The sequence below is a fragment of the Heliangelus exortis genome, chromosome 2, assembly GCF_036169615.1.
Source record: "Heliangelus exortis chromosome 2, bHelExo1.hap1, whole genome shotgun sequence".
Classification (NCBI taxonomy): domain Eukaryota; kingdom Metazoa; phylum Chordata; class Aves; order Apodiformes; family Trochilidae; genus Heliangelus; species Heliangelus exortis.
Genome location: NC_092423.1, coordinates 81563299 through 81590812, shown reverse-complemented (window position 1 = coordinate 81590812; position 27514 = coordinate 81563299). Strand labels below are relative to the sequence as shown.

Here is a 27514-nt window from a genome sequence, read left to right as displayed (position 1 = left end):
GCGCAGTTCCTTGCTTCTGCAAGGCAAACTTCCTTGCTCTTCCCTCAGGAACAACTGCAGGCCGCAGGCAGCCAGCTCGCTGCCCCCTTGGCCACCCCCAGGTGCAGTTTTTGCACCACCGCTCGGCTGTTTCGAAGACATCGCCCCTTGAGCGGAGTGCTGCCGCGTTATGGATTGGGATGAATTATGTACGATTTGCCAGCTGGACGACTGAGGATCGAGCCACCTCGGCGGCAGATGTTTCCCTGGGGTTTGAGGATGTGAAAGCCCAATCCTCCCCCTCCTTCGACAGAGACACAAGCGCAGCGCTTCGTACTGCGGCTGGGAAAGCCCCGCCGCCGCCTCTTTCCCCGCTGACAGGTCGCAGCAGGGAAGGTCTGAGGCCGGCGAAGCCACTTCCACCTCGGCGGCTCGCCCTTCCCTTCCCGCCCCGTCCCGGCGCGGCGCCACCGCCACTCCTCTCGCCTTGCCCGGCCGCGCCTCGCCCTGCGGCCGTTGGGCCCGGGTAACGGCTGCCGCGAGCCCCCGCGGTGGGGAGAGGGGCCCGGGGCTTCTGCGATGTGGCGTGGAGCGCATGGCAGGGCTCGGGGCTGCCGCCGGGCAACCACCGCCCCCCGCCGCCTCCCGGCTCGCCGCTTCCTCTTCTTCCACCTTCTTCTTCTTCTGCTCCTCCTGCTGCAGGCACCCCCCGCAGGTATCGTCCGGCGGGGTTGGGGGGCGCCGCCCGGCAGCCGTCGCAGGAGTGTCTCTCGGATCAGGGCGGTGCTTGCGCAGGTGCCGAGAAAGGCGAGGGCGAGGCACAGACCGCACCTGTCCCGCTGGGCCTGGACGCGCAGCTTGGGGGAGGCAGCGCTCTGTGCTGCCCCTGCCCTGCCTAGAGCATCGGACCTTAACTTCACAGTCTTCCCTCAGTGCCCTCCCTGCCCGTGGCTTTGTCATAGAACCACAGAATCGTAGAATCCTTTTGGTTGGAAAAGACCTTTAAGGTGATCGAGTCCAACCGTTGTCTTAGCACCGCCAGCCAGGTCAACCACTTCTCTAAGCACCACATCTTATCTTTTAAATGCCTTCAGGGCTGGCAACTCCACTTCTCCGGGCAGCCTGTTCCAATGCTTAGTAACCATTTCAGTGAAAGAACTTTTTCTTGATACTCAATCTAAACCCCTTCTGGCACAACTTGAGGACATTTGATCTGGTTCTATCGCTTGTAACTTCGGACGTGAGACTGAACCCCACCTTGTTGCAGCCTCTTTCAGGTAGTTGCAGGGAGCGATAAGGTCTCCCTCAGCCTCCTTAAGTTCTAAACAACCCCAGTTCCCTCAGCCATTCCTCATGAATTTATTTGCTCTCTTGCACACCTGTATGTTTATGTTGCTGCATATATGACATTCTTTACAGCCTGGTAGTTTTGTGTTGATAGCAGGTGTGCTGTTCCATAAGACGGGACCTGTGCATTTTGACATCCAGCTTTCCCCTGTGGGTTTTGTTAGATACTTGTCAGTGGGGTTGCTCACATATACCCATCATATCCACCAGTGGGATTAATTTTACTTTCTACCTTTGGAGGTGAACATGGATGCAGGAAAGCCTAAAGATTATCCTCATAATATTTTATTTTATTTTATTAAAAAACGAATAGTGATTTCTGGGGAGAGGGACTTTTCTCCTTCCTATGCACCAAGGAAGCTGCATGCCTGAGGGAGTCTTAACACCACAGGAGGCTGAGATACATTGTCCCTGAGTACCTGGTAACTTTGGTACTCAGCTGAAAGAGCTGCATCACTTTGTAGAAGGCTCAGAGGTACAGAAATAGTTTGTGGTAGGATACCAAGACTGCGTATCTGATGTATTAGTGCTGATCTTGTATCTGCTGTGTATGTAATTGCAGCTGTCAGCCCACACCAATTTGGAAATCCAGTTGTATGGCCTCTCAACTCTTAAGACTGGGAATATACTGAAATGACAGTCTCTTCTTCCTAGTGAGGTTTTGAAACTTGGACATAGTAATTCACTTAGGCTTTCTGATAGTATTAAATTAGATCATTTATTCTGTGCATTCATGTGCATACTTGCCAGATCTTATTATTCTGTAATCTAATTATGATTGAGTTTCACCAATTTGCTTAGAAAGTCAAGGTCTTTTTCAGGAGGAGCAAGATCAGAGGTGAAGTTTGAAATTATTTTATTTTAGTTTTAGCAGGCATAATAGGCATTGTCAATTCCAAAACAGGCACTTACTTAATATATTGCATTGGGGTGTTCAGTCTGAGTTCAGACTAATGTAGAGAATGTGGAGCACCTTCTTAAAGGATTTTTCATTTTGTTTCTTTGTTTACTAATGTGGACAGTTTTGGTTTTTGGTTTGTTTTTCTGAAGTGAATAATTAAACTTTTTTGAGGACAATGTGGAGCATGTTTCTTAAAATGGCTCAATTGCATTTGACTTTTCTGACCCATCTGAAGGAAGTTTCCATCTTACTGAACAACATTCTAGACTTTAGCTTCCAGTATGGTAAGGAAAAGGTCTCCTTCTAAACTTATGAAATGTATTAGTGATGTAGATATCAGAAAATATGAAGGCCTACTTGAAAATCATAATATGGTTCATATCTGGCAGACTTTTGTGTAAAGGTTTAAACTTAACTGAAACACAAACTGAAGTTTGGTTTCTCCTTTCATATGATTAGTAATAGAAATGGCAGAAATGGTAGTATTATTTGCTCAGAACTTACTTTCAATAGGCAATGTAGAAATGCTAGATATAATTAAAATACTTGGATATAGAAAAATTTGACAATTAGAATAACTGAGCAAAAACAAATAAGTAGCATTTCTATTTATATACTCTTTAGTACAGAAATCTATTTACAAAACTTATCTCAAAACATAATTACTTTGAAAGATTTTAGCAATTACTATAACTAAAATACAAATTTTCCTGTCCATAGCGTTTTCATTTCTAGATAAATTAATTTTATGCCTATTTACATCTAGTAATACAGCATTTTATTAATTAATAAATCATTTGTTTATTTAAGGATCAAACTGTTTGCTGCCACTACCATTTTCAGACCAAATTTAATTTTCTGATTAATTGTTTTGAAGATAACTGATTTTGCAAATGTAATATTAATGTTAAGACTAGAAGATTGAGAATAAAATACTTTGTGAAACAGTAGAATATAATTTATATGAAATTTAAGTGAGTGAATGGCATTCACTTGCAACTCAGTCGGTGTAGAAATGAATGCTGATTTGGTCAGTGATAATCTACCCAGATTTTGTCTTTTGGCAAGCAGTGGGGAAGAGATTCCTCGTTGCTTGGCACGCTTGAAACTCCCTCCAGCCAGGAAGAAGCAGGAGCATTGATTTGTCTGAGAAGGTACAATCCACCTGCTTCCCCTGAACTTGAATTTGTTCTCTTCCCTACAGCCACAAATCCTTAGAAATACGAGTGCAATTTCTCGCAGTATTTAGTTAGAATTTATACATCTGTCAAGTAGATTTTAAATGAATCCAACAGGATGTTAGCATTTTACACAACTCTCTACAGGATCTTGGGTCTGTTTTGATGGCATATATTAGTAATAAAACTGTTGAATCAAACTCCTTCAGATTTTAAAGTCCTCGGCATAGCTACTTTGTATGGCAAATATACCTTTGAATTCCAGTCTTCAGGAATAGCTCTTTAGGCAGCCGGGCAGTTTGAATCAGTCTGAATTTGGGAATGAATTAGTTTAGACTTCTGTGTATCTCGTAGTGATGCAATATGCTATTTCTTCATCTGTGTTACTCTGCAAAATGTTGCTCCTGTCTTCTATTATGCCTGTAAGAAGTAAAACACAACGAGGAATCAGACCAAATATATTTCTAGTGCATTTGGTCTTCTTAAAAAATTTACTTGTGGGAATTAATTCAGAAATATCACTTTTCTGAAAAATGAATGAAACTTAGTTTTTCTCACTGCTTGTTAAGTGCAGGTTCAAACTGAAGGGATGGAGTGATATATTGCATGACTTTAAACTTCAGTTTAAGCACTTCCCTTGTCCTTTAATGTTTTCATTGCTCTTGCTGTGTCACTTGATGACCTCTTAGTACTTTTTTCTTTCTATGAAAATCTTTTTAGACTGATTGTATGCACTCTTAAAATTGAGAGTAAGAACCTGATCGTTTTTGTTAGAAACAGTTGCAGAAAGTACCATTGAAATTGTGCGTGATTAGGACAGCAAAGGAATTCAAATAGGAAAACTGAAAAAGAAAAAAAAAAAAACAACCCTTAAAGAATTTTTAAAGGCAGCATAGAAAGTGAGGGAAAGAATGTGTAAGAGTTGGGTTTCATACGCAGACAGAAACCTTTTTTGACTGAAATGGCTTCTATGCAAATGAAACAATGAGAGAGCATTTAAGTTGCCTTTCTCGAAATCTAGCCTGGGTTGCCATTGAAGCTGCCAAAAAAATAATCCCAGAAGTTTTGAATTATTATCCTTAAGTAACCAACTACTTCCACTTTTTCTAGTTCCTTTCAAATAGACAGTTCAAGAGCTCCATCTTTGGGTTCAAATTATTATTGTTAAAAAAATATTATTCTTTCTGCATTGATTAAGAAGCACCTAAACATCTCATAAAGTTATGTATATCTGCTCATACCTTGTCAGTTTCCAGTGCTTAACTTTTCTAGATTAATTTATCCAGTTGCCTTCTCATGAGCTTTGAATAGTTTCAGTACTTTCTCTATACGATTGGATTTGAATACTTTCTGTATAAGATTTTTTTCAGTTTTCTGTCATTAATATGTGTTCAATAATTCTGTTTTTCCTTTCCAATTACGATACACAGACTTGACAGTTCTTAAAATATTTATGACTAATAGTGGCAGAAGGAATTTTAGAATGGGCTGTTTTTCAGGTAGGAGACATAATTTGCTATAAATTAGTATGCTTTTATTAAAATCAAAGCATATGCTGATTTTTATTAATGGAGAATCTCATCGCATTCTTTTGGGAGCTAAATGTTACTAAAAATTTGTTTTGTTTCTTCCAGTGCAGCAGAATTTGAAAAGACTTAACATAAATATTCCAGTGAGAAAAACTGAATCCATTTTGTTTTTCAATAAAACCTCTCTGTTCCTTCCAGGTGGTCTTTTGGGAAAATTAAATTATTTTAAAAGTTCCTCCAGCAAAGTTGTGGAAGTGGTACACAGTGAAGAAATACTACAAAGTAAATTAAGCTGCTTATCCATCATATCTAAAACTAGTCTTCTGATGATCATATCCCAGTTTTAATTTGTGGGGGGTTGTTTTTTTTTTCCTTTTTGGGAGTGGTGAGGTCTGCTTTTTTGGTTTGGTTTTAGTTTTTTGATGTTTTTTAGTTGGTTGGTTTGGGGTTTGGTGATTTTTTTTTGTTTTTTCTCAAGCAAGGCTTTATTTCTTTCTACTTTTTAAGAATTTCAATGGCATACTACAGCCACATTCTGAAATTAAAAGTACAGACAGCTTTTTTTTAATTTACCTTATTTATTTTGATCTGAAGAATCTTTGCTTCTTTTTTTCTGCAGAGAAGTATAGTTACCATTTGTATAATAGATGGAATGGATAATTTCCCATTATTGCTTACATCAAGATAAATCAAACCAGAGATGAGATTCGACCCCTCTCTCGTTGCTCTCAATAAAAACCTTAATCTGTAAGCAGTTTACCAGAGTATTTATTGCTGCTTTAGTTTTGGAATATTGAACCTAATTTAGTGATAAGCACTACTCTGGTACCACAAAATTACTCAGCTCATCATCAAATAATTGCTGCTACTATATTCAGTGTTTTATTGCTCTCTTTTTAGTCAGGACTTCCTATTCTTTGTTATTTACTTTATTTCACAGATTATCTGAAAGAATTAGAAATCACAAGCATACCTTAACTCTCAGTATCCTGAGTTTCTTTCAAGCAGGAGGTGGAGACAAAGAACACAAAATGCTGAGAGGTCTGATAGCCATTATCTGCTGGCTTCAGTTCTGTACCTCTGGAAACTCTGTAAAAAAAACCTTGGATTTGACTTGTACTGGACTGCCAACCTGAAAGATACTTCAATTTTCCTTCAGAAGCCGTGTGTGTCTTCAAAGCTTTGCAAAATTTACAAATGTGTTTTTAATTTCTATTTAGAAGAAAAGAAATTGAAATTAAAATAGCCATAAAATACCTTATATTTCTTTGAATGGGGAAATTCAGAAAATCACAATCATGACAGAGCCAAATCTCATTATTTCATTAATGGTCAGTATACACATTGATTGATTGATATTCTGACTGAAGATATCATTACAAGGCAGCTAAGTTTTAGCCTCATATTAGATGGTGCAGATCTCCATTCTCCCCTTTTGGAACAGTCTTAATTTAAAATGCAACTGTTTGGGTTTTTTTTTAAAGTAATATATTTAAATCTAAACTGAAGTGTGTTTAGAATGTTTTTTCTCTCTCTGTCCACTGTCATTATTTTTTGTTACTATAATGAAAGTCATGCATTGTGACTCTCAAATCATGCATATAAGACATTAGGTAAGTATTAACTTAATAGCCATTGATGAACAATAAAGAATGTAGATTGATCTAAAGTATGCTGCTTGCTTTTCCAGATAAATTATATTGTTGTATTAATGTCATTGTTCTATCTTGTAACAGTTCAGTCCTCAAAGAGATTTTTAAGAAGTGCGGGGTCAAGATGCAGTAGCTTAAAAATAGTGGGATCTGTCATGTCTCCAGGTATTTTACTTTAAACATAGTGTAACAAGTTTTAGTGAAAATATTTTTTTATACCAAGACCTTTCTTTATCATATCCCTTGTTGAATTGCTTTAAATGGTTTTAAGTTATTTAATTCATTGCAATTCTGTACTGACTTATGTATACTTAATAGGTTATTTAATTTTTGTAGCTTTTTTATTCTTACTTATATTTTTTATGGATTGAAAAGGATTATTTTTTTATTGTTATAAAAACTACCAGTGTTATGTATAGTCTTCCAGCTGCCTGTAGGAATTTTGCTCTGAAATGCTGCTTTTTTGCTGTTGTAGGTGTTTTGACTTCATCTTACTTCTGTTGATAGAACCTGAGACTTGAAATTTATATTATGCCCTAAAAAAAAAAAAAAAGAGACAAGAATTAATTGTGTTCTAAATTAAATCATCTTACTCCAGAACATAATATCACTTTCTCCTTAACTAATACTATCTGTTTCATTAAACAAAACCATTACTGGAAAATATGAAAACCAAATTAAAGACTAGGCTGTTACTGGTTGTCTGATATTATTCATGTTGCTTTTTCTCTGAATGCACATTTCTGGCTTGATTTTGTGATACTTTTCCCCATAGTTTTCTCTGTATGTATTTTCCAGTTATAGCTTTACTAGTAGCATATCTAGAAAGTGTATTTCTGCTTTTTAGGGGAGTCCTAAAATACAATATTAAAAAAAAAATTTTTTTTGGTACGATTTCTTAGACATATGATTTTTTTTTTATCCAAAGGTGCAACAATTCTGGGAAATGTTCAGTTTGTTGTTGTTGTTTCTTTGGGGGATTCTCTTAGTAGTTTGACTTACAATGTCATTTAGCATTGATATTAAATAAAGTCTCTGAGTGGTCTAAAGGTTCATCCTACCAGTATATCAGTATATCTCTGTCTTCTGATTGTGAGTCATGTCTGTAAACATGGCTACGACTGGAATGGCAGAGGGCAATTTGAAAGTCAGAAGACAAGATTAAAATGTTTTCTTCCAAGTTTGTTTCTAAACATTATGGTATTAATAAAAATGTTTACACCTTCTCTCGGGACAGACCATTACTAAACTTGGCTCCAGTGTTCTTTTGACATGCAGGGCAACATCTCTGCTTTGATGGATTTTTTCACCAAAATTGGGTTAAATAAAAAGCTACACTATTAAAATCCTATACTTTAAAAATACATGACATAAATGAGTTATTTTTGGATCACTATCTTAAGTAATTTTTTTATAGTGGAGAGAAAATTATCAAATAAAATAAGTAGCAAAGAATTTATTAATTATTACTTAATTTTATTAAAATTAAGTAATAATTTTAAAAGAAGAATTAGGTTATACCTGTAGTTATTTTTTCAGCCATTATTTTCTATCAGATGCTCTTCTGTTATGCTATTGCTATGACACTTGTTTATAAAGCTGGCATGTATATTTGCAGCAGTGAGACTGAATTTACCATCTAGGCAGTTTACAGTAATAATGTCACCATAATTTTGTTACTTTTTATTATGGATGCAAGACAGAACAAAGTGACCTTGAGGAAATAGAAAATGTGAAGAGAGATACGAAGTGTGTACAATTTTGTCCCAATAGATTATTACAAAAGCCAGTCAGTTAGGAAATTTTGAGCAGTATTAAGGATTTTCAATGGAAAAGCCCCAGTCATATTGGCAGTTGCATTAACATGTAAAATTCATATTAATTTTTATGCTTTGTGGTTAAAAACTGAAATAACACCTGCAAATGACATCTGTCTCCATGATTTACTATTGTACAAATGAAAACATGCTTTTCTGCTTTGTGTTACATAAGCTACTGTAAAAAACTGATTATTAGCTGGGATTGATTTGCCTTCTGATCTTAAGACTATAAAGACTCTGAAATAATTCTTATGTATGCATTGTTATATGTAAGTATTTATTCTGTTTGAACAACTTCATACTGTAATGTGAATGTAAGAGGCTTTTAAGATTTTAATAACAAATGAACTGTCATACTTTGTGAGGAGAGAAAACCATGGTATGTTTACTACCAGTTGCCACACTGGAAAAGTGAAAATATTTTTTGATCATTAATCCCTTCCTACAAGAAATATTTGAATTGTTTTCCACTTGGAGGGAATCTGAAAGAGTCACTAGTAAGGTACTATTGTGGTAATTTGCTTATTTAACTCAATTGTAATTATTAATCAGACTGTCCAAATCACAGATGTTATAAATGTAGTGTTTTATACTATCTGTAGCTTTTCAGTGGTATTAGGTTAGCCTGACACAGAGCGTGGTATATTCAAGTTAGGCCTCACTAGAGTGTAAATATTTAGCTTCCCAAGCTTCTGAAAAAGATAAATGCTTTGCAGAACATCAGTGGGAAGGGAAGCAAAACAAATTGTGCACAGTGAAAAGCTGTGTATTGTGGAAGTGATTATAACTACACCAGTCACAGTTTACTGAAGATCTAGAAGCACTTGTACGTTACAAATTGCATGCAAGACATGCACGCTTGCTTTACCATGGAACTTAGTAAATCCTCACCTTACTTAGTTTGCTTCCTATCTCATCTGAATTAAACAATAGGCAGTTCACCATGTAGTAAGCTAAAACAGTAAACCCTTTTTATGCAAATACATTGTGCACTGGTAAAAGGCAATAGCTAATAGAATGTAAACAGTGAACTTTCATATCTGAGTATCCTGCATCTTCACTCTCTCCACGTGTGTTGGTGACCAACTGAGACAGTGCTGCAGAAGCCCATGCTTATGAGAACCTGCTAAGTGATGTCCCAGTGCACTGTGATCCTTTTTACACAGCCAGATAAGCTGAGAACTAGATAGAATTACCTCAAATTTAGCTTACATAGAAAACAATACTGTCATATTTTGTATTTCATCGTGATGAAATACAGAGTTAACAGAACCAGTCCCCAAATTAAAACTCTATTCAAGATTATTGTTGAACCACTGTCTTGAAATTTGTATATCTCACTGTAAGGACATAATTGATAAATACTTGATGCTAATAATAATGTTTTGGGTTTCTTTCAGTTAAAGTTTATGTCAAGGTGAATCACAACAGTCCATGTATTTTATGTGTTACACATCATCTGCGAAACTTAGAACTTATTGATCCAGTATTTCAGTGGAATGGACCAGGTGGCAGTCTTTCTTCAAGTAAGCAATTCTTTTCTTACATGTACCCCACACCCTGTCTCCTTTCCCCTGCTCCTCCTGCCCAAAGCTGCATGAGGGCTATAAGCGTGGGGAATGTAAATGAAGAAGTAACTGAGGATACGTTGCGAGTTTTTCTATTTAATTAATATAAATTATGTTTCACTTTTCTGAAAGGGGTGAGATGAAAAAAATGAAAACATTTTTAGATCTCTGTAAGGAATGATGCCATATCTAAAGAGTATTAGAGCAGGACATGTTGGATGCAACTGAGACTGAGGATAACATTCTTTGCTGCACTGAGAGACAGCTGGGAGTATTCAGCAAAGACAGAATAATAGAATGATGGGTGGTGTGATCTAACCCAATTGCCTCTTCAGTTACAGACTGCCTTCAGATTCAAAGTTGTTTAGGGCCTTCTTGACCACTTGAGTTTGTAGACTTTTTTTTTTCTTTCTTGTTATTTTCAATCATAATTTCCTTCATTGCAACTTGTAATTGAAATAAGCAACTTGTTATGCTGCTGCTTGTCCTTTTGTGGTGCATCCCTTAAAAAATACGGTTTATTCTTCTCCCCTTAGGTAGTGAACCACTGCAATTCCATCTTTAGACTTCTTCAGAGTAAAAGTCCCAGTTTTCTCTGCCTCTTGTATGTGCTACAACTCCCTAATCATATAAAAAACTTTCTTGTTGACTTGAGTTAGTTATTGGTCTTGTAATGAGGAGTTAAAACTGGACACGGTATTCCAGACTGCCCAAACGAGCGCAGAGTTGGGAGAGAATAATCACTTCTTTTGACCTGCTGGATATACTGTTGCTACTGCAGCCTAGTATGCAGTTAGCCTTCAGACACTGCTGAAAAAGTGAGTTTCTGATTCATATTCAGTTTAAAATCCACCAGTACTCTCAGACACTTTTTTACAGGGCTGCTCCCAAGTCACCAGGTCACCATATGCAAATCATAGAATCATAGAATCCTAGGGGTTGGAAGGGACCTCAAAAGATCATCTAGTCCAACCCCCCCTGCCAGAGCAGGGCCCCCTAGAGTACATCGCCTAGGAACGTGTCCAGGCGGGTTTTGAATGTCTCCAGTGAAGGAGACTCCACAACCCCCCTGGGCAGCCTGTTCCAGGGCTCCGTCACCCTTACAGTAAAAAAATTTTTTCTGATATTCAACTTGAACCTCCTATGCTCCAATTTACACCCATTACCCCTTGTCCTATCACTGGTCACCATTGAGAAAAGCCTAACTCCATCTCCCTGACACTCACCCCTTACATATTTGAAAACATTGATGAGGTCACCTCTCAGTCTCCTTTTCTCCAAACTAAAGAGACCCAGCTCCCTCAGCCTTTCCTCATAAGGGAGATGTTCCACTCCCTTAATCATCTTAGTAGCTCTGCGCTGGACTCTTTCAAGCACTTCCCTGTCCTTCTTGAACTGAGGGGCCCAGAACTGGACACAATACTCCAGGTGCGGCCTCACCAATGCAGAATAGAGGGGGAGGAGAACCTCTCTTGACCTTGAAATGTTGCTGCTCTTATTCTGTCTCAGATGTAGGACTTTGTATTTACCACTGTTGAGCTTCGTGAGGTTGCTGGCAGGCTGTCTATTTAGTCATGTAAGGTCCCCCTGTATGGCAGCAGTCTTCTGTAGTCTGTCAGCCACTCTGCCAATTTGATGTCTTTTGCATACTGGACGAGAAAGCATTCAGTCCTTTTGTGTAGGCCACTGGCAAGATGTCAAACAGTACTGATGCTTTTATCAGTCCTGAGGAAAGCTCTAACTACTAGACACTCAACACAGTGTCAAGTGGCTACCTGGTAGACCAATCTTCAAAATGATGATGCAGGCAGTTTTTCATTCATCTTGTATTCCACTCATGTAATCCATATGTCCCAAGTTGGGCTACAAGGATGTGGTGGAGGACCATACTGAAATCCTTGCTGAAGCCTTTCAGTGTATATGACATCTACTGTTTTCTCCTCATCCTCAGAGGCATTTGGTTAACTCCAGAAGACACTCAGGCTGGCCAGCCAAGGTTTGGCAATGGCAAATTGATGCAGCCCATTCTCAATAGTTGGCATTCATGCATCTAGACATGAATTCCATCTGTTCTATCATCTTCTCAGGGTCTGAGGTGATGATAGCTGACCTGTGATTCCCTGGGTCTTCCTCCGTGCCTATTTTTATGATGGATGTATTTTTTTCAGTCTTTCTGGTCATTAAGGACCTCATCAGCGTCAAAGTAGATAAGTGTCATTAATTAGCCAGCTCTCTCAGAATCCTCAATTATATCTCATTCTTTTGTACAAACTTGCATATTCAGCTCACTTAAATAAGTCTCTGACATCACACTTCTCTCTCCCTGTAGCCTCTTCCATAAATTCTGGTAGAGTCTGGGGCAGGGCAAAAGGGTTCTTGCAAGGAATGAGTGAAACAAAGGCAGCATTGTGTACCTTGTTGTTTTTTATGTTATTTGTTACTAGGTCATTCAGCTTGGAGGCAAAATTTTTATTGGTCTTCCTTATTATGTATGTGTCTGGTGGCCCTTCACGTCCCTTGACACTTTCAACCTCTGGTAAATCTGCTCATGGACAATTTAAACATTCGTTTTCAGAAAGTTGACACTAACAAAATAGGTGTCTTAATCTGCTAGTTTAGCATGAAAAACCCAAATAATTTTTTCTGCATAGAGTATATTGGGCTACTTTTACACATACTATTTTTCTCACATAGCTAGGATTGCTTAGAGATCATGATGGGATCTTCAGCAATATCTTTCCAAATCTGAGCAGTCAAACCAAGTTCTTTTTTGTTTGTTTCTCTGTGTGTGTGCATGTCTCTTTATCCTTTAGTGAAATTTCATTTTTAAAAAGGAAAATAAGCATTACGATTAATTTATAAACCTGTTCAATAGGTTACTTTAGTTTAGAATTTGCTTTATGAAGCATTCATACTTTTACAATGGCAGTGTTTCCAAATCCTGTTTGCTTTCCTCTTAGTTTATACTGCTGTTTATCAGAACACGGTTCTGGTCTTATATTTTCAAGTAACAAAACAGACCAAAGGCAACCTCCTGAGTCACAGTTAACACAAACTGCCTGTTTCACTCCTCTGACTTCTGTTTACTCAAACTGAAGTTTCAAAAGTGTAGAACAGAAAAACATGGAGACCTCAGACTTCTTCCAGTTAACAGGTTTAAATCTCTTTGGGCGGGTTGCTTCAATAGTATTTCAAGTTACTGTATCAACATTGGTTCACTAAAACAATGGTGGCAGAGGTTCTTGGCTCTATGGCAACTTCAGGTGTACTACAATCAGCATTGGGCAGGCAAAAAACATTTTGTTAAGAGAAGAAAACTTGTTTTCCTGACATAACTTTCTATATAGATGAGAAAGGTTTTAGAAAAATTATTTTGCAAAAGCAGTAATGAGAGGACTTCAGCCACCATGATTTGGGTTAATAGATACGACAAAAGATATGGCAAAGATCAGAGCTTTAGTTCTCAAATCTATTTTGTTTTTCTGACAATAGTAATCTGATAGCTATTCCATCATACAATGGCAAATGACATTCTAGTTTATAGATTTAGCATCCTGAGTAGTTCATCATCAGATTGAAACCTGTACCTCATCAAAAAATGAACAGCGGGTTGTTAATGTGAGAGCCTAGGCTAATACAGAATTGCAAACCATTCTTGTCAAAGAATTCACACTTTGAGTCTTTTTAATAATACTCCTTTTTACCAGCACTTGATTTTTTTAAACAAAGTGATATTTGTGACAAAATTAAGTTAATTAAAAGATCAAATAGTTTCTGGAGGAACAAAGTTGTCCTACACCCTCCTGCCAAGTATGTGAAAAGATGCACTTCAGTCAGGCTGTTTTTTCCCCAGCGTCTTTCTTTAAAATTGCATACCAGGAAAATAAGCATGCTTTTACAGTTAAGTAAAAGTATAAGTTATATAAGTTTGAATAGAAGTGTGTCTTTGAAGTGAATTGCTTGCCTGTACCCATAATTATTTTGTGCACAGCTTAACAGTCAATAACAATTCACTTTAACAGCAAATAACCCTTGCTTTCTGCATTTTCTCATAATGACAAATACATTTATTTCATCTTTGTCTTTACTAGAAAATAGCAATGTGCAAATATCTCCATCAGGAACTTTAATATTGAGGCACTTCAACCTGAGTGGAATTTACACTTGTTCCATTCGTTATAAGCTAACAGCAATGCAAACTGATAAAAACCTCATAATAAAATACCTTATTTATGGTAAGTTATTAGTTCAGGTAAGTTTGCTGTTGCCTTGAAAAAATTTTATTTTTTAAAATGTGTGTTACTATTTTTAAATAAATAGGCATATTTATAAATAAATTTGCAGAGATAAAGACAGTCTGTTTCTTTGGGAAACAGTTTTTAATACTTGTTACTACCAGACAGTTCATTTAATGTAATTTACAGAGCCTTAAATGAGGCTCAGTGGCCTACTAGAAAGCTTCTGAATAAATTTCTTTTTAAAAAAGAAACATACAAAATAATGAAATGTAACAACTTAAATAGGCGGTAATCCTTAATAACATCAGAATAGTATAATTTTAAATAGAATTATTCTTTATGATATTACTTTTAGCACAGCTGTATGGATTTATTTCAAGCATATTAATATCTTAACTATTACCTGATTTTATTTTTTAAGCATGTATCATTTAATTATGCTATATTTGTAGCTTATTCTTTCCTGTTCTGTAAGTAAAATCAAATACTGTGATGTATTTGATGCTTTAGTATTAAGTACCTTTGTATCAAAGGTTGTAGAGGCAACATCATTTATTCATTACTAGCTCCTTTTCTTCTTTAGAGGATACTTTATTCTTGTGGAGATGTAGACAAGAGCTCTTTTTGCCTTCAGCAGGACTGATTTTTAATTTAAAATGCATAGTAGTGATCATTTAGAAACATGGTAGAGCACAATAACCTAAATTAACCTCCGATGTAAATTAATTTTACTTTGGCACAGTCGCCTTCATACAGAATAACCATGACTTCTGACAGCTAGCTTGCTTGACAGAACTGGAAAGGAAAAGGTTTTTCAGAAACAGTTTTGATGGAAAATATTACATTTCTCAGTAATTCAAATTTATATCCTTCACTAAGGATCCAATCTGAATGTTAGCATACAAAATTCAAGTTTCGTACATATACACAAAGAAATCTGGGATATGCAGGAGCAAAGGAAAGTAAGTTGGGAGACATAAGCAAGGTAGAGAATCTTATGAGCTGCCTATGTTGGATATTTGGATGTACTGCTTCTACTTTCAGCTGGTTCAGTTTCTGTTCCATTGTTCTTTGTTCCCTGCCAACCCCTTCTCCTTTCTGTGATTATGCACACACCATGACACCTATTCTTCATTCTTTTACTGCTGTTTTCAGTTTAACATTGTGCTGTGTTGATCTCCAGCTTCGGGTAAGTAGAGTGGTTATCATGAAATAACACAAACATGCATTTTACTGTACATAGGCTTATTTGTAAAAGTTGCCCAGGTATTCGCTTAGCTTTGCAGTGAAGGTGAAATAGTTGATCTGTCCATAAAAGCAAATTTCATGCTTTTTCAGTTCTTTCTGTTCACAAAGGAGGAATTCCTGTTTATCTTATTAGTTGCATCTTCTATTGAACTCTGGGGAGGAGGATTCATCTTTTAAGCCCTTTAAAATACTTACATGACAGTTGACAAAAATATATATAATATACTTGCATATTATATATATGTGTGAGATGAGCTATTGTGTCACATACTAAGAGGGTATTTTCTATGATTAACTTTAGCTTTCATAATCCCGATCCTTTTCTGTCATTTGTTTTTGGCTTAAAATATTAAAAATTACAGTACTAAGGAGTAAGGCTTGCCTATGGATATAAACAAGAATGTTGACTTGTAAAACTCTGATTCCAACTGGTTTAGCATACCCTATTTTATCACTAAAAATGATCTGGGAATGCAAAATAGGTTTTACTTGTAATTTAAGAATTTTAACTGGCAATTTAATTTTCAAATACACAAATCACTTTCCTTCTTTTTACTTCATATATATTTCTCAAAGTCTTTCATATTTTTTTCTGCAGCTTACGCTGATCCTAAAAGTTACTATGAGTTCACAGCCCGGTATCACGCAGGCCCCTGCAACAGTTATCATAATACTTCTTTTGAGAAAGCATTGATTCAGATACTAAACAGACTTGTTGCTGAACTTTCTTGTGAGGTTACATTAATTAAGTCAGAGTGCCATCATGTAAAAATGCAGAGAGCTGGTCTACAGAATGTGATCTTCCTTACATTTTCAGGTAAAAAACTGCCTTGCTTTGTTATAGTTAATTGAATGTATTGATTTCTGTTCTGCAGCAAGTATCATGCTTAATAATTAAGTTTCTTGAGTGTAAAAATGAATCAAAGTATTGCATGTGAAATTCATACCAATATCAAGAAGATAATTGATCTGCTCAGAAGTGCATATTTTACATGATTTCAGAAGAGCTTAGAACTTTTTGTAGCTGTGGATAGGTGGACATGTTTTTAATTTTGTATCATGACACATTATTGTGTCCCTTGTTGCACAAGACCATAAGAAGGAAGGTGATTCACCTACAGCTATTCTGTAGCTCCCCGGCTTAGCTTCATCGAGACACTTACAAAAGGTGTAGCAATCACTCCATGGATGTGCCTTGGTCTTTTATTAACAGATTCCAAACAGCAGATGAAGAATGGATGTCTAGTTTTCAAGAACTAAAGCTAAATGAGATGAACAATAATTTCCCTTTTTTAAGTGGCATCAGTGAATGAGGGAGATTTCATGATTTTGCATTTCTTTAAAAAAAAAAAATAAGGAGCCTAAAGGAGGCCTGGAGTGAAACTGAGTTGCCAAAAATGTTGATTTAGCTTGATTTAAAGCAAATCATTAGGTGGCTTGGTAAGATGTCACCAAATTAGGGGATATTTAAAGATTCTGACTGATTCTGTCCAACCATTAACCTAACCTAATCTTTCTACTAATGAAGTAGTTTGTTACAGTTAGTCCTGAGGTTATTGAAACTGCATACATGATATTTAGTTCATGTGCAGGCTTTATAGAATATTTGAACCTACGGAAGAGAAATTCTCCATTTAGAGATTCAGGTGGATGCAAATTTTGGCAGGACCTAGTGGTATACTACATGTTCCTAAATAGCTAGAAAGTACTTTTCTGATTTTGAAATAGCATTTGGTGTTTCAGAATTACTTCTCTGACAGAGACAGGTATAGCTTATATTGTAAGGAGTTACATTCACATGTTAGCAGATAATTTTATTGTTGAAATGGAAGATTTCTCTAATGTCAGTTCTGGAGAGCTATCCAGCACATCAAATATTTCCCAGGCCTTCACCATAGCATGCTAGTTCTAGGCTGTTGATACGGAAGGTAGTACCATGCAAATAGGTTACTAAAACATATCTACCCTTTTTCCTCAATCCAAACTTGAAGCCTTCCTTCTGTGTGCGATGGGCATTCCTACAAGAATGTAAAGGATTGGGTAGGTGAGGCTCAGGAACTGAGCTCAGGAGCTTGTGCAGGAAGAGTAGAGGGAAAATCTTTAAAAGCAGTAGGTATTGCCTAGATTGATTGTTCTTCCTGGCTGAGGCTTCATAAAATCCCAATGGCAGGCAGGTAATTAGAGAGGGAATAGCTTATTTCATTTGAAATGATGCACATAAGTATAAATCTAGGAAGAGTAAAAATTATACATTTCCTTGCCATTTGAATTTGCAAAATAAATAGAGTTCCCATAAAAACAATCAAAAACACTGAAAATTAAGAATAGATGTGTTTTATTTGAGGACAAACTCTGTGATTTCTTTAAAACACTGCAAATTAGACATCTGAAATATGGGAAAAAGTCCTAAATACTTGCATCAGAACTGACTAGAATCTTAAATACAGTAAAAAAAAATGAATGTCGATTTCATTAACTTTTCTGTAAACAGATTGTTTTTTGTTACAGTTGCTTGCTTAGACAGAGAAAAACACAACAGACCGTGTCATCAAAGTGCTTGTGATGCACCTCATAGACTAAAGAAGGTACAGTAGATGGAAGAATGAAAATGCAACTAACACGATAAGCTTCTCTCACAGAGAGAAGTAGAATTCTATTAAGTAGAATAATATAGAAAAAGAAGCATGGTTTGTTTGGTTAATTAATAAATCACTGTAATAGTTTTAGTGGGTGTAACATTTGTATCAATTAAAATTGTTAATCTGTTTCTGTTATGAGTAAGGCAGATCACACTATCAGTCTACATTAAAGACAGTATATGAAGAGTATATGTAAAAGTGACAAGACAATCGGGAAACTTTGAACATGTGCTATCTTATAACTATCAAATACGTGTTTTTTTGCAGTGTGAGTGCCTTTTTGCCACTTCAAAGTATTATTGATCTGACAGAAGTTTAGCTGCTTGAAGATCTGGCTTTTACAGTAGAGAACCAGAAGCCAGAATTTTGCTTACTAGGTTAACTAATTCAGAGATTCTTAAAGGGGGAAAGGAGGAAGAGGAAGGGTAGTACAGAAGGAATGCCAAGAAACAGCAGGTGTGAAAATCATGCTTTGGGATTCCAGCAGCAAGGTGAGGGAGTCTAAAATAACATGGTACTCATTAAGCAGCTTCCAGCCTGTCCACTAAAAAAAACCCGTTAAATCTGTGGTGAAAGCTCATGATCAGAGTTAATCTTTTTCATACAGACAAGAGGATCAAATTAAGAGAGCATGAATACATTTGGTTTTGCCAATTTCTTTGTGTACTGAACCTTGCAAGCCTATTAAAGTTGGTTTTGTGTGTTTCTTTTTTTAATTTTTTTTTTTCCTTTTAGCTCTCTGTATATATAATTAATCCCTGTATATACATGATGCACTGTCTAGATATGAAGCATTGTTACTTTTATTGTTAGACTTTGTCAGATTGCTAATGAGAGGGGATTTTTTTTTTCTTACATTTTATATATTTTAGCCAGTTAGAAGTCACAATTTTTAATTTTACTATTGTGACAAAATATTTAATATTCCAGTGGAAGTCACTTAATAGATAATGGTGCAAAATTCCAGAGAAAATAAAAGATTTCAAAGAATAAGCATAGCCTTTGGCTAGGGAGATGTAGTAGATGGGATGTAGTACAGCTCTCAACATTTCTGTGATTTGTTTCTGCTGGTTCTGCACTCATGGAATCCCCTTATTTAACTCGGCTTAAGGAGACTTTTGACTCTATTGAACAGAAACAGCTAAGAAGGAATATAAAGGATGTCCAAAATACAAGGAAACCTTAATAATAGGGTTATTAGATGGGAAATGTAGATGGGAATGTATGTGTGGGAAACCTATGTAGGTGGGAAAGCTGCAAGTCTATTGATGGTGGACTACAGATGTCTAATGTTGGCAAAATTGCTATGGATTAGCTTTTAAAATTCTATTTGTATAATCCTGAGCACTGTCACAGACAATACAGTAATTGACCAAGGTTTTCTAAATTAAAACCAATATGTCCAATAATATCAGATTATCCTGTTTCCATTCAGCTACAATCAAAATATTTAGTGGCACATACTTTATATCATAATACTAACTCATACTCAGATTCTTTTGTCTTTCCTTTTATTCTGATGTCTTTCCCTCAAAGATTCTGAAAAAAAAAATATTTGTTTCAATTTAGGCAAAACATCTTATAGAGAGATTTTTTAAGCAACAGGTGGAAGCTAGGAAAAGTTTTCAACAGTTGTCTGAAATATACTACATTGAAGGTACTCTACAAACATTATCGATTTATCACTGCTATCCAGGATATGGAATGAATGCTCTGGCACATCCAGACTGTCCAGAGTGTTGTGGTAAGTGACAGATTCATTTATTGTACTACTGTTAATTTTTTTTTTCTTTGATTTTTTCTTTTTCTTTCTTTTTTTTCTTTTTCTCAGTCCTTTTCTGTTTACATGTATAAGATTGCCATGCTGTTATTATGATAATTGCTATTATGTTATACTGTATTTGGCTGTGATCCTGTCAAGTTTGTAAAGATAACCTAGATTGGGTTAGTACTCAGGCAGAACTTTTTAAGACCTTGTTGATTTAGATTTTAAGCCAGACTTACAATTTCTATGGACTGTTTTAAATTAAAATTCATCACATTAGGTTCAGATTGTTGGATAACCCTCACTGTTTTATGGTGAGGCAAACACCACAATTATTTTTGTTCTTTGCAAAATAAAGTTAAATTTTAAAATATTTGTGATCTATTTACAAGAACAAGAAAAGGGAGGGCAAGAATTAAATTTTTTTCAGTCCTTATATTAAAGTGAGTGATATTACCCTCCTTAGATACTAAGGAGTGGATTGGTGTTTAAAGAGTAGCTTTGCCAGCCTGTATTTTGCCCAAAAAAAGTTTACTCATATGATTCTCAGATATTGAGCTTGGATTCTCAACAAGAGAACATAGACACATGGAGAATTAATCTGTAGTCAAGCTTTTGACTGGGATTATTCCCTACAGAACTAGAAATGATGAAGGAAATTGTATTACCTATTGAATGGTAGTTTACAGAATAGAATACACTTTGAAAAGAAATAATAAGAGCATGAAAGAAAATTGAACTGTAGAAATTGCAGGACATGAAAAATGTATGTTGTTGTTTTTTCTAATTTTTTCTCTCTATCAAACGAACTTAAAGTTTTTGCTCTATGTCTTCTAGCAAAAACGTGGAAAATATCTGGAATATATATATATAAAAATATCAAAATTATTACATTTATTGTAATACAGAATATTAGGATAGGTACATGAAAATCAAGTTCAGAAAAGCATGTCTTCTTGAGGATGATTTGTTTTGTATGGAGCCCAGATTTGTTTTAGGCTTTCCCTCGGAATATTTTGCTCCATTCTAAAGTAATTTTTATTAGTTTAAAACTTTTTTCTTCAAAACACAATTTTCATGTTAAGTCAGGTGACTATTTGACACAAGTAGTAAAAAGCAAAACTATTTTCTTTGCTGTCATGGTCCTTTGCTTCCTGCATTATACAGAAACTCTACATAACCCTAAACCAGTGTCAACCTAAAAAGCTGATCGCTGTTCAGCTGGGATGGTAGCAGACACCTCTTTGGCAGACACAAGGGTAAGCTTTCACACCTGAGGTACCCAAGTGTCCTGGTTTGGGCCAGGATGAAGGTGATTTTCTGTCTTGTACTTGCTTTTTGCTAAGTCTCCTGTAGGTAGTTTGCACTTCCTGAAATTAACAGCAAGTTTCTCAAACAGAGTATTCCATCCCATATATGTCATCCTCAGTATAATTTGAGGGATCACGAGGGCCGAACCACACCCTTACCAGCTGATTGGCCTCACCTGAGATCACCAGCAGAAGTGCTGGGCACCACCCCCTTATCAGCTGATTGGTCTTACCTGTAATGCTATAAAAGGCCACCAGCAGAACCTTCGTGCCCCCCGTTGGGCACCAATAAATCTGTCAAGGTTTAACACTGGCCTGGCAATTAAACCGATGGCAGACACTCTCTATTAGTCTCTCTCTCCTCCACCATAAGAAAGGAGAGAGAATAAGGGAGAGAGACTTATGGGTTGGAGACTAAACTACACAACTTTAATGAAACAGTAATGATAAATAGGGAAAAATGCTAAATATATATATATATATATATATATACAAGAAAATGGATACCACATTCCTCCCCCCTTCCCCCCAGTAGCTCTCACGTCAACCGAGGCTGCAGGGCAGCTCTGGGAAAGTCCAGGCTGGACTCCTGGAGTTGGCAGCAATCGGGAACTGGAGGCAGGAACACAGGCAGGAAAACGGACGGGATCCTTCCAGGATGCGGGGTAAAAGAAGGGAAGCAGGAAGGGCAGACAGGTGGAAGCTTCTGCTGATGGCCTTTTATAGCATTACAGGTAAGACCAATCAGCTGATAAGGGGGTGGTGCCCAGCACTTCTGCTGGTGATCTCAGGTGAGGCCAATCAGCTGGTAAGGGTGTGGCTTGGCCCTCGTGATCCCTCAAATTATACTGAGGATGACATATATGGGATGGAATACTCTGTTTGAGAAACTTGCTGTTAATTTCAGGAAGTGCAAACTACCTACAAGAGACTTAGCAAAAAGCAAGTACAAGACAGAAAATCACCTTTATCCTGGCCCAAACCAGGACACTAAGCATCTGAAACAGTCAGCCCTGAAACTTGGCTGATGACTCTTTTCTGTAGTGGTGGATGTCATTCTGTCAGCATGTCAGTATGCTCAAACACACCCCATAGTTGACCTCTTGGTAAAATTAGTAATTTTCTTTCCCAGAATCCCAAACACCATATCTAGGCAGTAGAACTGGAAGGGTCCTCTGTTTATCATTCTACCTCAAGGAAAGATAGGAGCCCCAGTTATTCTGACAGATGTATCCTGCATAGTCTTGTAAATCTCAGAAGACTACACAGACTCCTAAGGAAATATAACTCAGCAGAATCATAGAATGGTTTGGGTTGGAAGGGATCATAAAGATCATCAAGATCCAACCCCCCTGCATGGGCAGGGACACCTCCCACTAGACCACAAAGCTCCATATTTTACAGAAGAGTAAACAGTACTGCACATCCTCTCCACTGGAAAACTTTCTTCTAAGATAGTTATGTCATTTCCCATGCTGTAGTTTATACCAGGTACTTCTTGTTCTTTTTCAGTGGGTCTGGAAATGATTTTGTTAACTTCAAGTTTTTGTATATCCTAGAAGACTGAGCTTTTGTATATCCTAGAAGACTCTGACCATTTTTTTTTTCTGATGCTGTCTGACTTGAACTAAACCACGTCTAGTTTGGTCATTTTTGGTCATGCTTGGTAGGCCTCTGTTCAGCCTGATTACCATCCACTATAGATTTCTCTACATTTGTTTTCAATGCATCAGACTTCATGCAGTAGTTCTCAGGGGACCATGTTCACATGGGAATATTAGTTGTGATTTCCTAAAGTCCCTGTTACTTAACTAGAAAATAAAGTAATTTTTGTATATATTTGTTAGTGGCAAAGCTTTTTATGAAAGATGGACTTACTCAGAGAAACACTTTGATAAACTGCTGTCCATGGAAGTACAGCAGAGATCAGCTTCTTGGGTTATCAAGTGTTTCCCTTGTAGCTGTAGGAACAAGGTTCTGTAATCCAGTTAAAGTAGTTTCAAGGTCCATTGTAGAACAACTGAGGAGTTATTTTCTTTAGATACTTTGTGGTTAGAAGATTAAGCTTTCAGTCTAAATTGACTGAAAATACATACTCATTTGCTCTGCTGGGGACAAGGTCCTTTGGCTTAAGTAGATTTTTTTTGTTTGTTTCCTATTTTATATTTAGAGCAAGTCAACTACTATCTGCTTTTGTAAGTGTTTGCATTCAGAAACACACCCTGTTTTGAGGTTAATACTCTTGCACAGAGGTGACTAGAATTTAACATGGCTTTTCAGATGAGCTCTTGACAGTGCCTTTTACTTCTTTAGTCCTTTTTTTCAGTTTTAAGAACCTCTCTCTCAAATGATGTAACAGTACTGCGCTTCCTCTTTTCATTGTGACTGATCTTGCTCACAGTCCTTGTCAAGAACATATATACAGGTCTTTCTCCTTCTTTTATTTATTATTGTCTATTAAGATCTTACACATATGCACAGTTTCTCCCAGTTTTGTCATCAGCATAGTTCACTGGGACTTTTTCTGATAACCTTAGTAGTAGAAATATTTATTGAAGTCTGTGTAAGAGCAAACTCATGAGTAATCACTTTAGCAGTTTCTCTCTAACTCCTATTTCCCTTTTTAATAATCCTTCAGTATTCTTTTTAAATTCCATTCTAATTGTATGTGCTGCAATATCCACTGCTTTTAAATTAATTGTGTTTATCTGCATTGTAAAGCAACATCAAATTTTATAATTTTCTGCTTATCTGCATGTTTTGCAGCATTCAGTTATGAAATATATACATAGTGTAGAAGTCTTATGAGCTGGTCCATGGGGTTATTTTGATTTTTTTTTTCTTTTTCTGAAAAATTTATAATGAATTTCTTTCCAGTTGTAGGTTATCACCACAGATACATTGCAAACACAGATTATAATCTGTGTTACCCTGTCACATGGGCCTGTTCTATTTTGGAACATAGAAACAGATGTTACTCAGACTTTCTAATTTAAGTACACTAAATTTTGAATAGTGCAACTTTTTCTAGTCTCTTGGTCTTGATAAGGGTATGACAGAATGGAAGAGATTATGGAGTAGGCCCAAGAACATGGCAAGATTCATAAACAAACCTACTCTATTTTACTTCTCATAAAGCAAAATAGCTGGATATTCAGTTACAGCTATTCTCTTTCTTCTGCTAATTTAAGAATATCTGGTTTCATGTCGCATTCTAGTAGCTCTGGTTCCTCCAGACTCTTGTGCAGTGCTCTGTGAACAGTTCATCATTTATTTCACTCTGCCATCACACAGCTTGTGAACTAAGCATAAACAACCCGTTCACTTACTGCATAATCTACCATTCTAATTCTTCTGCATTAGAACCTGTATTCATTTTCTTCCCCATGCTTCAGTCTCATCTTCTGTACCATACTGTATCATCAGTTGCTTTTCCCCCTCTGCTTTTATATTAAGATGGCATTAAACATTGAGTTAGTGTCACACCTTCTACTACCATTTTCTACTCTAAATCTCTTTCTGAGTAAGTCTATTAAACTTGTTAGCCTGGTTAGTCACTGTGTGATGGATCTATCTTTAGAGAAATCTTTTGGGCAGAAAACACTGGTGGTAAAATATGCCAATAGTTTGTTAATCAGGTAGCAGATAAGCCTCAGCCAGAACCCTTTACTAAGTGATTTCAGAGAGGAAATGACTTAAAGACACAGAGTTATTGCTGATTCATAATGCCACCTAGTCTTCTGCCTCTGTTGAACAGTCCTAAATAAACATGAGTATAAAAATATCAGAAATTCTTTACAATATTATTTTATGTTAAATAAAGGACATTATTCTAGGATAAGTTAATTATATTTTGGTTACAACTGCATGAGGCATTATCTGTCATTAAATTTTTCTTAACATAGGTAGCTGAGTCACTTGCATATTATCAAAATTTCTAAATATATTTTTTCTGCTTTATAAATCTTTTTCTTTTTAAAAAAATCAGATGCAGCTGTGAGTGCAAAATGTCATATGTTGCTTAGGGCTTCTCTGGGAACACAGTTTGATATCATGCCCTATACTAGCTTTATAAAATATTATTTGTCCTGCATTATTACTATACAGAGCTTGATTTCTGTGGTATTTTTAGTAGACTAGATACTGAATAGTCAGTTCTAATTTAGTTTTCTTCAGTTCTTTCTCACAATATGGTGGTTATTTGTATTACTGAAACATATTAACTTGAAGTTCAAAAGGAAATACATTATTCAAGAGAATATTGAAATAGTCCTAAAAGTAGAAAGTGAGTGCAAACTACTTGTTAGTTTATAAGATACACCAACAAATTAAGACATCCTGTACATTTCAGTTTGTGAGGTGTGAAGTGGCAAGTATGTAAAATACTGAAATTGCATTTTTCCATTGGTGAAAAGAAAAACAAGAAACTTTCCAACAGATGGGTAAATAAGCTTCAGATCCCTACTTTAGTTTTGTCTTTCATGTTTTCTGCTGGGTAGCAAACAGATGATGCTTCTGAGAAATAAAATTTCTATCCCATTTTAAGAGAAGCCTACAGTGCTCCAATTTAATCAACTGGAAAGTCTGGAGGATTTGAAGTGTGCCTATAATCTTCAGTAAGAGAGTAGAATTATTCCTCTGGTACACAAGATGATTGCTTTTCCAGACAGAAAGGTTGGAAAATGCCTTTAGTTACATGTATTTGTAAATCTTTCTGTTTCCCATAAGGCTATCTGCTTGCACTGATGTACAAAAAAGGCAGGGTTTTGACATCATCTGCAGAGGATTCATTCTTTCTTACATTTCATAAGACCTATAAAACTCTCTTCCGTCAATAGCAGCTGCAAAAATTAACAGCCAAGCTAATAACAGCCACTGGGGATTGAATGAAGCCTGACAGCTCAACAAATAAAGATAAATGAAACCAAACACTGAAGGTTTGTGCACTAATGAGTCAGAATTCATTATTAACCAGGCAGTAAGCAGGTAACCCAATCTGCAGGTGAGCACTGACTCTGCAAAAGGAAGAGAAGTCTTAATTACCTTTGCATACTGAGTACTAATGCTGTTAATTAAAGATCTGTCCTAAAGAAAGAATACCATTGCCCAACTGAAATTATGATAGCTCAAATTCTGCTTTTTTCTACAAGAACATAATGCTGAGTCAGTCTTTTGTGACAGTCATTTGGCAGATGACTGTACAGATTTCATCAAATGGAATAACTTGATCCAGCAGGAAAAAATGTTTCATTCAGAACATTTGTTCTGTATCATAAACCGATTTCTATTTTGGTGTATTCTATTTGCACTTCTTCATAATTATCAGAACCTAGATTTCAGATTTATTTTGTCTTGGATTATACAAGCAGCTAAAGCAGTTTATTTAAAACATTATTGGATACGGGCCATGGTAAAATGTTATTGATGGAGACATCCCCTGAAACAGATGGAGTGAAAAGTGATGAAGAGAACACAGTGTAATAAATAGACCACTATAAAATATATACAACTTTTTCACCAACCAGCAGAAATCTGATCTTCAGCAGATAAAGATGCATTCTGGATATTTTTACTTTCTTTTTTTTTTTTTAATTCCAGGTATTATTATTATTATTATTATTATTATTATTATTATTATTATTATTATTATTACTATTGCTATTACTATTACTATTATTATAGTTTAATCCCACATTTTCCTTACTTTTTTTTATCTATAGTTGTATGCAGCCCAGGATCATACAATCCTACTAATGGAACTCACTGTCTTCCATGCGACAGCAGTTTGATATATGGAGCAACAAAGTGCTAAGGGCTGTGGATCTGCACTTTTGCAGTAGCTCTTACGTATTTTAACATGGTAATATTAATAAATATTTTTAAAGTACAGTTTGTTGGGCTATATCAATAGAATGCACTTGTTTCCAGGAGATAATGATTAAATCAGCATACTGGTAAAATGTGTTAGGTCGTAGTACTTAGGGCTACTTAATTTTTAAGGTCTTTAGAATATCTGCTGCTAGGTTAATACCTAAAGAAATAACAATTTAAATGACAAGAAGTAAACACAAAAATAGAGGTATTTTGCATATTTAGTCCTTTGCTGATAGACCCCAGCATCTTGACAGTGGTGTAGCAAGTCTATATTGCAACTTTCAGCTGCCTGTTCACTCAGGGTTTGTTTAAAAGGATTATAGTGCATGGTGTATGTCCACCACTGAAAAATCATGAATGTTGTAAAGTAGCCTCAAATGCAAAAGCATACTAAAAACTTTATTTTGAGATGAATTATAATATCACTACTGATCATTTGGTAGTATCATCCCAAAGAATGTAAAAT

At 36.2% G+C, this 27514-nt stretch overlaps 1 protein-coding gene across 1 annotated transcript; it reads left to right on the top strand.

The window, feature by feature from the left end:
* Nucleotides 1–385: 385 nt before the first annotated feature.
* Nucleotides 386–27061, top strand: ZPBP (zona pellucida binding protein). Its single transcript, XM_071736726.1, has 8 exons — nt 386–694; nt 6671–6751; nt 9807–9932; nt 14066–14209; nt 16059–16277; nt 17969–18045; nt 19669–19843; nt 26895–27061. The coding sequence occupies exons 1-8, from the start codon at nt 559–561 to the stop codon at nt 26984–26986; spliced, it is 1050 nt and encodes a 349-aa protein (XP_071592827.1). The 5' UTR covers nt 386–558; the 3' UTR covers nt 26987–27061.
* The last annotated feature ends 453 nt before the right edge of the window (nt 27062–27514 follow it).

Bases quoted from the DNA above. Each gene is read 5' to 3' on its own strand.
- ZPBP (XM_071736726.1), top strand. From the start codon at position 559: ATGTGGCGTGGAGCGCATGGCAGGGCTCGGGGCTGCCGCCGGGCAACC. The intron at 16,278-17,968 runs GTAAAAAACTGC...TTTTTGTTACAG, and splicing joins GATCTTCCTTACATTTTCAG to TTGCTTGCTTAGACAGAGAA. The intron at 18,046-19,668 runs GTACAGTAGATG...GTTTCAATTTAG, and splicing joins CACCTCATAGACTAAAGAAG to GCAAAACATCTTATAGAGAG.